Raw genomic sequence first — 11,014 nt, forward strand, 5'->3', positions numbered from 1 at the left:
ACAGGAACTCTCCCTTTGCTGGCGCCTGTAAGAGATATGATGGCCGTGGTGACTTCATTCTGCTGTGCGTTGTGGGCTTTTAGAGACGGATTGTGCAGTCTGTGATGAAACTAAAAAGCCAGTAATACGGGATCAGAACAAAGAGGGAGAGAAACGACAGATATTTTGATCAGGGACAGTGTTACAAAGTAGATTTCAGGTAGGCTCTGTTATCTGTTTTTTTTTATTTCATTCCAGCTCATTGTTCTTTATTTTAATAAATATAACCAGCATCTATACAGACTTAAAATGTAGAAAGAAAAAAAAAAAAAAAAAAAACACCACTGAACATTCAAAACCTTTGGTAATGAAGTGTTGGTGAAGTAAACCTTGACCAATGAGATTGAAGGAGGACATATAACGATTGAAGGGGCAGAAAGAAGGAAATCCTACAATAAAAAGCGAAGGAACACAAAATGTGTATTGCAGGGAGCTTTGTATGTGTGACATGTCTGAACGGGATGTATTCTGGCAGGTTTCATAACGGGATTGTTGCTGAGAAATTCAAGATTATTTTTCTTTGATTACTTGTTGTTTCCGTGGGAACACAGACAATAACAAGAAAACCTTGGAGACCTGATTGGTTGAGTACCTCTCCAGCGCGAGCTCACGAAAGACATTTTATTCATCCTGTCATTTCACTCATGTCGGTTAAATTAGCAAAACGAAATAAAAGCAAACTGTACGGAGCAATAAAATGATTAGAAATATCTTGCTGGAGCACTTTTGAAAGACCTCATTTTTAAGGACAAATCAATGACATCTACTGATACCGTAAGCATTTTGCTAAACATTTTTAATCAATGCATTTTTTTTTTTTTAAAGCATTCACAGCTTTTACTTGTTATAAAAGTATTTCTGCAGTAGCCTATAGCCACACACGAGCCTCTTTTAAAAAGACTATCCTCAGCTTCCAATGAGTCAAATTACGTTTTAAGATGATGTCTGGTGGACAGCTGTTACTCATCGTGTCTGGATACAATTCTTAGTATTTTCTCTGGTGACTATATAAACCCAGCATAATCAGAAAACAGCTGGAAGTTTAGCTGCTCCTTCAAAATTAAAGTAAAAAAGAAGACCTTGTACTCATGTAACCAATGTGGGTTTTAGAAAATGTATTATGAAGTCGTGTATGGCCTTAAAGACACACCCTGAGGATTTTTATGGAAAATCTACATTTGAACAGACAGGAGTTATGACTCCCTCTCTTTACGACCACTCGTTATCACGTGGCTGAAAATCCATATTCCCCCACGCGTGGTAACATCTTCACAGTATTTCACGGCAACTGAGTGAACTTTGGCAGCTGGGAAAGACTACCAGATGTTGCTGAAAGCCCTGGAAAAACCAAATCACGTTGGCCTGTGATAAGTGTTTTGTTTGTCAGACAACATAGAACAATGTTTACTTACAATAGAAACGCAAGAGTAATGAGTTTTACACACTAAAGAGTGTTTGGAGTAAAGTTGACAGTTTTTTTTTTAATTTAAGATGATTTATTATTGAATTGGACCCTTAACAGTTTGCTAAATGTTTCATAGTTTGTGTTGCCAATCTGTTTGATAGCTTTGATTTATTTTTGACTAGCTTAAAGAAACTTTCTTGAACAAAGTATTTCTATGTTTCTCATCCTGTAGACGAGTGCGTGTGTGTGTGTGTGTGCGTGTGTGTGTGTGTGTGTGTGTGTGTGTGTAAGTAAGTGTAAGAGAGAAAGAGACAGAGAGCTTGACAAGGTAATGTGTAAGTGGTCCTGCTGGAGTCACACTCTGGCTTCATTAGCTGTGATGTGTACTGCACCGCAGTGGCTGTAACTCATCCTCATCGGCCTCAAAGGCGGCCCTGCTCGTCCACACAACACCACCAGACTCATTAGAGAGGCCCCACCCAACAGGAAAACGCAGGTTAGCCGGTTAGAAGCGTGACACAGAAAAAAAAAAAATTCATCTTTCAGTAGAAACAAGGATAATTCAGGGACAAATTATCTAAGGATAGACCTCGGTGTCCTTCAGGCAGAGTGGTGGATTTTTTTTTTTTGTTCAAGTGAAAAACTTTTAAGCAAAGCTTCTCTTAAAAGGACAAGACAACCAAAAGGCATTCACCATAAAAGTGTTTGTCATTTGGTAAACATTTTGAAATTCAGCTCAAAACAGCATAAAATGAGTAAAAATAAATAAATACTTTGATCCTCCTTAAGATACATATTGTGCCAAAGATTACTGAAAAGGCCAATATAAAAAAAAACCTTGGGTTGAAAACAGCTCCACAGAAATGCACTTTCATCTCTCCAACTGCATCAGACTCATGTTTCACTACGTACAAAATGTACCCACACCAAAAAAAAAAGAAAGAAATCAAAGGTCCCGCACGCACGAAAGAATACAGATCAAAAGGAATTGGTAGAGAAATATTTTGGCACCGAAGCTATGTGAAAACCAAAGCTAAATACTGATGCGGCAGGTGTCGAACGTCAGTCACTGGTTCCCTGTGGCGGGACAGTTTTCCCAGTTGAACCGAACACTTGCGTGAACGTGGGTTTGTCTGCGTGGTCATCCTGTGGCCCCGTCTGCTTGATCATCTGTAGGTGTCAAAGTGAAATAGCTCACGTGCTGAAATTTGAGCACTTCGTTGCCCCAGCTAGTCCATCCGGGTTGGAGACTTCTTGCAAACAGCTCCAAGCACTTCGCTTCAGCGCCAACGTACGGCTTCAACACCTCTGTGAAAAGGAAGCATTGAGGAAGAGGAAATGATCATGAGTAATGCAACACCCTATGGCCTGATCTTCACAGGGTATGTGTGCCCTGTTACCTTAAAATTTTCTAAACTGCAAACTGCAAATGTACTAAAAAATAGTGATGAAGCCCGCCTTCGAATTTGCTGACTGATTACATCTTTCTGCTCGAAGTTGATCAAAGGTGAAATCTGACTACAAATCTGTCTCAGGCGCGTTTTGTTTTTTTAATTCCACTGAAACGTCTGTTTAATTCATTCATTGTTTGGGCCGAGGTAGAAGTGAATGGAAAATGGGGAAGATATTTGTGTTCCTGAAATGCAGTGTTATCTTTGTAGCTTTAATCCAATAGAAGCCAGTACAGCATTTTTTTTTTTTGTGCAAGTACTTTTTAAATTAAAAAACAAAACAAAAAATGTGCCATGTGGGGACACAAAGAAAAACATTAAAGGTGCAATATGTAAGATTTAAGTCCTGTATTTAAACATAAAAAAAAACAAACGTATTATTATTAGCAGTGTCAGGAATGTTATACAATTAGCCACATTTAAAATCTATCTCTACATCGCCAACGTTAGCATTAACAGCTGTTTACCTTCCGGTTTAGAAGAAACGTTGTGAGTTCAGCATCAAACTTCATTCTCACCAAGATTTTTTTTTTATTTTTTTTGCTTGAGTTTCAGCATTTATTGTGTTTACAGTTCCATTCATCTCCTCTTCCTTCATATTCTGTGGATAATTTTGGTTCATTTTTGAACATTTTAAAAATCTTTACAGATATTGACTCTGGTCCCCTGCAGTGCAGCATGTCAGGATGAGAAAATTAAGTAGGACTTCTCCCCAGACATTATACACTTGCTTTTGACCAAAGGGTATGCACAGAAAAGCAGATAATCTCTATTGGGTTGTCCTTAAAACTCTCAAACGCACTACTTCTGAGGACAGGAGTGATGCCAACACTAACAGCAGCTGTGATGCACTAAATACTTAGCTGATACTTTCGTGGTCCCTTAGTGTTACGTATTCCAAAAAACAGATTACTAATATATTCACTACAAATGAACAGACAGCCCTCAACTTTGTGTTTCACACAAATGTAATGAGACGTTAAAACAGAGGTTTTGATATGTCATTCTGTTTGAATAATAGCACGAAAGAAACTAGACATTCCAATACACTGAGGGTTAGGCTGTCAGATAACTGCACTGCATCCATGTCTTAGGTGAGCTTCTGTGCTTTGTTACCCTGGAGTAGGCAGAGGGCAGCCCTGGCAGCCTCCCAGCTCCTTCACACCACGGCAGAGATTTTTCTGCGTCGAGCCTGGCGGTGACCTTGGCTCCATAAGTGATGATATTCCAGGAGAGGCACACCTGACGGATACGTTTCACTTGCTCTGCCCCTGTGCTACTCTGTCTGCTCTTGTGCATGCTCAAACCAGCCTGAAAACTCACCTCAGCCAACACTTGGGGAGTTAATGAGCTCAATAGCCTGATCCCCAAACCGATACAACCTGCACAATGTGCTGTCCTACCTCCCGCTTTTCTTTTCTTTTTTTCTTTCATTGCACGTCAGAGAGAGTCACGGTGTGGAAATGCCAAACATGCAGCTCTCCGACTAATTTGGCTCCAAATGGTGACTCAACTCCCGAAGCTGAACAGAGAATAAAAGGTCTAATTGTCTTCGTAACTTTGAAATGGGACGCTGTGTCAAACTTTGCCAAGAAAACCCCGAGGTGATGGAAGGTGTTACTTAACTACTCTCTTGACAAGTAACACATTCAGTCTGAGATACTCTGCCTCGCAGGCTCCTCATATTCTCTCCAGGATTAACAAAGTAAGAGCAAACTAATGAAGTTCCATTAGTTCAATTACAGTACAGTAATGTCCTATTTTTATCATACGATTCCTTCATCTGCCTTTCATCTAAACTGTCTACCTCTATATTCTTTCTTTTTTTTTTTAAATATCTGCAACATAACAATGGCAATTATTATTATGACCATCGCAGAAGATGTTCAGTCATATCTTTCCAAATTAATTATTTAACTTGTGGACATGTGGAGTCCCACAGGGCTTGGTTTGGGATCTTCTAAATTGACATATTATAAACCCAACAAAGCTTTACTCAAACGTTATTTGAACCATGTGACAATCTTGCACAGATCAAATCAAACAAGGTAGCCATGCAATAGCTGTTTAGATCATAATCACAGTTCTGCTCTCTAAAAGTGTGCGCCTCCTCCTTAAATGAATATTATGAACAGCCACTTAACCACTAATAATTATAATCCCGAATTGACAAGGGACTTTCACAAGTTTTAAAGTTGCAGGGGGCCCTAATTAATAAAGAACACACGTCTTGTCTGTCAGAGAAGCGCAAACATTTTTTTTTTTTTTTTTTTTACAGCTTGACCATCTGGCAAGGATATTTTTTTTTTCTATCTGTAATGTAGTAACGGTGTCCCTTATCTCTCCATAGCAACCAAGAATATCAGTGACAGGAGCCCCATCTGAGAGGGGAACAGAAGTGGGTCAGACTTTCTCGACGCTGCGGGGTCGAGAACTGTGGCTTCACGCTGTTGAGGCTGCCCACTGGCTCGAGCAGACCTGACATGCTCAATACAAACAAAGTGAGGCAGAATTATGGGGATGATAGCTTGACGCGAACGAAAGAAATTTCAAGTTGGAAAGAAGCCAAAGGTCTCGGGATGCATTTTACATTTCTAGCAGTTGCATAACCAACTGCAAAACCTGTCGCAGTAGTGAACACGAGACAAACTGATTCTTTAAGCCTCGAGGTGTTAAATGATCAAATATTTTATGAAATAAACTGTTCTCCTTTTGCTGCCATCTCCGCAGGAGTTGGGTCAAACCCTACTTATATTTCACTCCACACTGCAGTTTACACTGAGACACGCCCACTACCAACAGCTTTCACACCTCTTGCAGAATAACAAAACATGCATAGTAACTACAGCTGTAACAATTGTGCCACATTATAAACAATGCAATGAAAAAAATTAACACAAATTTAGACATTTTTCGATTATTTTGTGTTTGTCTATTAGTGCAGCTCAGTGTTTGCATGTTGTGCAGCCCGGCATATTTAAAATAAAAAGGTAACGTTGCAGTCATTACAAGCTATGAAAAGACAACAACCTCCAGCAAATAAAGTAACTGGAATATACAAACCAGTTCTGATTAAACCTGCTGAGTGGCTTTGTCATGAACATGGAATCACGCATGGAGACTGAACGCAATCTGCAGCCTAATCTTCTTAATCTCTATGGTATCAAAGCTCCACAACAGCATCGTTATGATTTAAATCAATGTATTTTAACAATATCCAGCTACTTGCATGCGACAAGAGGCGTTTCTGTTGCTGCTGAAAGGGCACCAGCAAACAGTGGCCGTGTTTTGCTCTCCATACTGCACAATAAATCGCGCTCCCCTGAGAGGGAGTGAAATGACGTCAAGCCTCTCTTATTCATATTCCCTGCATATTCATTGTCAAGGTCTTACGCGGATTCCAAGTAGTAGAGTCGAGGCGTTCGTGTAACCACATTCAGCGCAAACAGGAAAAATCTGATATCTGAGCAGCAAAAGTTGCCACTCTGACGAGTCAAACCTGTCACGGGTTGAGGACTCAACTACAGTACAGAAATAGAGACGCTGCATGTTCTTTTTAAGCAGCTTTCTTTCCTCTCATATGGGTCTTTGCTGCCAATGGTAGAAAGTGTCTGATGTGGAAAAGCAGGTTACACATTAAAAGTGTAACATTTTCTACTTTAAATGAGTCAAATAATGTAATAAATCCATCATCAACTACTTTAGTGTGTTCTCTTCCCATACAAAACCCCACTGTGGTCATAATTGTTAATTATAACTGTTGTCATCTTCGTTAAAATCAAGGTGACAAATTAAAAATGTCAAACATGCAAACCTAAAGAACTGACAAGTTTAGAAATAATGTTCTTTATCAGGCTGTCAAAGGACTTAAAGTATCACTTAAGCTAGATGGCAAGATAACAATTACTGATGCTGCAGCATTGCCCTCTGGTGGCACAGTACAGCACTGCGCCTAAATATTTACCTGACAGCGAGGGCTTCTGGGAGTGCAGAGCTGATGGGACGCTGACAACCAAACGCTGATCCTCAACAGGAACCTCTGTCGTCTCAGAAGGGCTGAAAGAGTATAAACAAAATTGGAATAAATTCCATTTCAGAGCACTATTATAAATTATAGGAAAAGTGACAAACGGAGAAGTCAAAGATTTCACACCTTGCAGAGGCATCGGCAGGGGGCCGATATCGGCCCAGCACCAGCGTCTCATATGGCTTCTTGTGCTGTGAATCCAGGGGAAACACAAACTGTCCAGATGTGGTGACCTACGTGGGGAGAGCGAAACCCTTGAAACATCAGGAATGACCTCCAGTAGTAGCTGAGAGTTCCAATGCGTTAGAGCTTCATTTGTTCTGTACCTTGACCCAGAACCATTCGGCCACGACTTCTACCCCCCAGTGTGGATACAGCTCATCACGGACACAGCGCTGGTGGCTGGGCCGGTTTGTTACCCAGGTGACCACTAAGCAGTTCGGAGACGCCAGTTGGGGTATCGGGAGCCGTTTCAGCTGGGAGGAGGGCAAAGAACTGTATCTTCACCGGGGAAACGAATACAGTGAGTGTAAACGGATCAACATGCACACACACCATTACTTTTCTTTTGTTTTTAGCCACGCTAGCTACTTCAACTACTTTTTCTCTGGTGCCACCATGAGGATGACATTAGTGGTTCAGAGTTAATTATCTTGACAACTGCTGGATTTAATCTGATTCAAATATTCAAGGTCCCAAGAGGATCATTTCTCATGATTTAACTTGTCTTTTAGAGTTCTAACTAATTCAGTGAAATATCTAAACAACAAGTTTGAAGAGACATTTATGGATCACAGATGAATTCTTCTGACTTTGATGAAACCCCAGTTTTTCCTCTTGTGTCATCATGGCATTAACGTTTGTGATTTTGAGGAACAGGCTTTAGAATCTATTAGATGATAACTAATTGGTGAACACATTCATGTATTCAGTATGAATTCTAACAACTTTGCTTAGATTTTCTCTTATCTTAAATACTTTTGTAAATTTGTTTTCTCCTCGTACCATTTTAGTCTTTTTTTTGTGTGCCACTGTAACATGTAAATTCCATCCCTGGAGATCAGTACAGTCTCATCTTTATCCCATCATATCTGCTCTGCTTCACACTTTCTAAAATGCTCGAATGCCAAATTACCTGCGACTCCTCTTCACAGACTTGTTCTCCCACGGTGGATCCAGAACTATGAGGTCAAACTTGCTTCCATCTGGGTGAGAAAAAAAAAAAAAAACTTATTTAACCAACAATGTCAGGCTGTGAAACAACAAACATGCTCTCGCTTGAGAGGACGAGAAATATTACTCATGCTGTTTACAACTCTAAATTCGGGGTGGGGTGGTCATATTTCTGCCACAATGACCAGATGTTTTACAGCTTTTGTCTTCTGCTAAATCTTATTACCAGAAGCATTCAATGGGAAAATAGATGTGAGGCATTTTGTCTTAAATCTACTCCAGATGGCCTGAAAATTATATAACCATTTTCTTTGCCGTTATATTTTTTTCAGTACTTTCTGGTTCAGTTATACTTTTATACTTTGCGTTGTACTCACAGTGGAGAAGTGGTTGTATTCTTGTGAAATCAGAGAGCAGGAACGCTGTGTGAGGTGGTATCACATACTCCCCTCCCATCAGCGTAACCACGGCAGCCCGGTCCGCCCTGTTCTCCGTCACCCGGGAGAAGAAGTCAACGTGTGAAGTGCAGCCGTCCTCAGCAACAAGTAACTGAGTGCACTCCTCCTGCTCCTCATCGTCCACTAGAGGAAGCTCTTTAGCCATTTCGCACAGAGCTGCGAGGCCGCACTCCTGGGAGGGAAGAGGGTCTTTCACTGCGTCCGTTTCTCCGTTCAGGTATCCGAGGGGTCGGGCGGATTCCACCAAGGATCTGGTTCCCTCCAGAATAACAGACCGGATCTGCATCGTGGCACATTACAGAGATTATTTTGTCTGGGTGGTGCAGTAAAGTTAAAGTAGGACCAAAGTTAAACACTTGTTGATGTCAGTTACACAAACAACTTAATTCAAGTTTAAATTGTTCGCCAATATTACAGGCAGATTAACTATATAAACAGGCCTTCGAAACACAAATGATAAATTCAAATCGTACAAGCGTTACCAATTTGCATGAGAAACAAACACAGAATAAAACATTCAAAGCATGATAGGACGTGTGTGCATTGTAGTTTCCGCTTGTCATTGTAGAAATGTAATTGTAATGTTCAGCCATATGGCAGCAGACATTAGTTATCTGGAAACATTCACCTTGTGGGGCTGACACACAAGAGAGGCCGTTTGGAGAGAGTCAAACCCCAGCAAAAAAGGGGAGGACACGTTTATTCGGCCACTTTTGTGACGTGAAAGCTTTTGGGAGTTTATCTGTTGACCAGTGGCGTCCTGCGTCGTAAATTTGTGCGACTTCAGGAAGACCTGATGCTCTACGTGCTGAAGAGGATGTCTTGCGATGCAGCCATTTACAAATAACATCAAATTAGCCCCACATCTGCATCATCAAAGTTAGCAATCAAGCAGTGCGTCTCATTCTGAAATGGGAGAGTCTGCATTATGAGCACTTCTACCTCTGATAAGTTTTTACATATTGTAAACAATGGGCAGTTTTTCTTTTTAAAAAGGGATAAAAATGGGTGTCAAATCCAGACCCTGACATTACCCACAATGCAACACGAGCACAGAGTTTTGCCACAGATTTTATTGAGGCTAATGTAGCATCAAGCTTGCAGCAGAAATGAGCGACAGGTCGGTGTTAAATTCTCTTCTTTCTAAATTGACACCCCCAGATTTTTTTTTTTTTTTTTTTTAAATTTTCACTCTTGTACTTTATAAAACTTTTTCTCACTCAGTAGTACTCCACAAAACTAATACAGACTCTGACATGTAAAATCTGGGGAGTTCCCCTTCAGGTAAAACTTTGAATTCATCAATACATTTACCTAAATTAAAAGATGTGACAGCTTCGTTCTCCGCTCATATCGAACACCTTTGATTTCAGTATTGATCTGAAATCAAATGAATTTCAAATAGAACTGAACTGATCTTTGCCAGCACACATCTCTTTCCAAAGAAGGTCATGTGTACGTGCAGCTCAGATTCAAAGTTAAATAATGAGATTAAACCTACCCTCTCATGGAAAGCCTGTGAATCAATTTCCCCCTGGTTGAGTTCACTGTGTTTTCGTTTCCTTTTCTGAAAACAAATTGAAATTGAATACTGATAGACAAGAGAGCACAACAACAATTCAAATATGAAAGACAATCTAAGGACAGGCTCAAAGTGTAGCTACAAAAATGTTAAAAAGCACTTGGAATAACAATAATATAATATTATTCACATTTTAGAGGTTGTTACAAGTGAAATTTGGGCCTTTTTGCATGAATTATAACAAAAATAAAACAAACGAATGGCACAAATGATTGCTGTTGAGCTTAATTTCTCTGCACTGACCTCTGGAGTACTGTGTGCTTTAGGAAATAATGAAAATACCACGTATGACGCAGGTCACGTTTCTGCTCGTAGGTCCTGCAAGGTAAATCCTGCCACAAGCACAACTACAATGGAGCTCATCAAAATCCTATTAAAGTGCAGTACTAACTAAATGTACTCGGCTGCTTTCCAGTACTTTGTTGAACCCCCGGCGGCAGCCCGTGCAGCAGGATTTACCTTTGATGGTTTGTCTGTTTTCTGCAGCATGTCCGCGTTTGCTCCATTCACAGCAGCACCGGCAGTCACGCTACAATGCCTTTTAGAAACCTGAAAACACTGCCGTTTGAAACTGCACTGGACGTGAGACTTCCCCTTGTCCCTCCATCGGATGCACCGTGCGTAGCCTCGATCAATGAGCGAGCGTGCTTCCAGTACCCAGCCCGGGCTGCTCTGCAGCACCACGGCCATCAGTACCCGTTTTAAAAAAAAAAAAAACTCGGATTATAGCGATCAAACCTCTAATCCCGACGGCTCCCGCTTCAAGTGCAGCAGGCCGCGTCCTGCCCTGCGGCGGAAATGTATTCAAATAATTCTATTTCCCTGAAAATGAAACTGAATGTAAAGCGCAGTAAAAACAGCAACAACAAAAAAAAAAAA

The 11,014-nt window shown here is 40.6% G+C and overlaps 1 protein-coding gene across 1 annotated transcript; it reads right to left on the bottom strand.

Moving 5' to 3' along the window:
• Positions 1-847: 847 nt before the first annotated feature.
• On the bottom strand, positions 848-10,999 carry mettl4 (methyltransferase 4, N6-adenosine). The gene is made up of 8 exons (XM_069159582.1): positions 10,595-10,999; positions 10,055-10,120; positions 8,473-8,833; positions 8,058-8,127; positions 7,249-7,423; positions 7,049-7,155; positions 6,860-6,951; positions 848-2,752 (listed from the first exon to the last, which is right to left on the bottom strand). Exons 1-8 carry the CDS (start codon positions 10,823-10,825, stop codon positions 2,586-2,588), a joined length of 1,269 nt encoding a protein of 422 aa, XP_069015683.1. The 5' UTR covers positions 10,826-10,999; the 3' UTR covers positions 848-2,585.
• Positions 11,000-11,014: the final 15 nt, after the last annotated feature.

This window comes from Embiotoca jacksoni, unplaced genomic scaffold, assembly GCF_022577435.1.
Source record: "Embiotoca jacksoni isolate LCO1_2020_lvr unplaced genomic scaffold, fEmbJac1.0.p SCAF_25, whole genome shotgun sequence".
Taxonomy (NCBI): Eukaryota; Metazoa; Chordata; class Actinopteri; family Embiotocidae; genus Embiotoca; species Embiotoca jacksoni.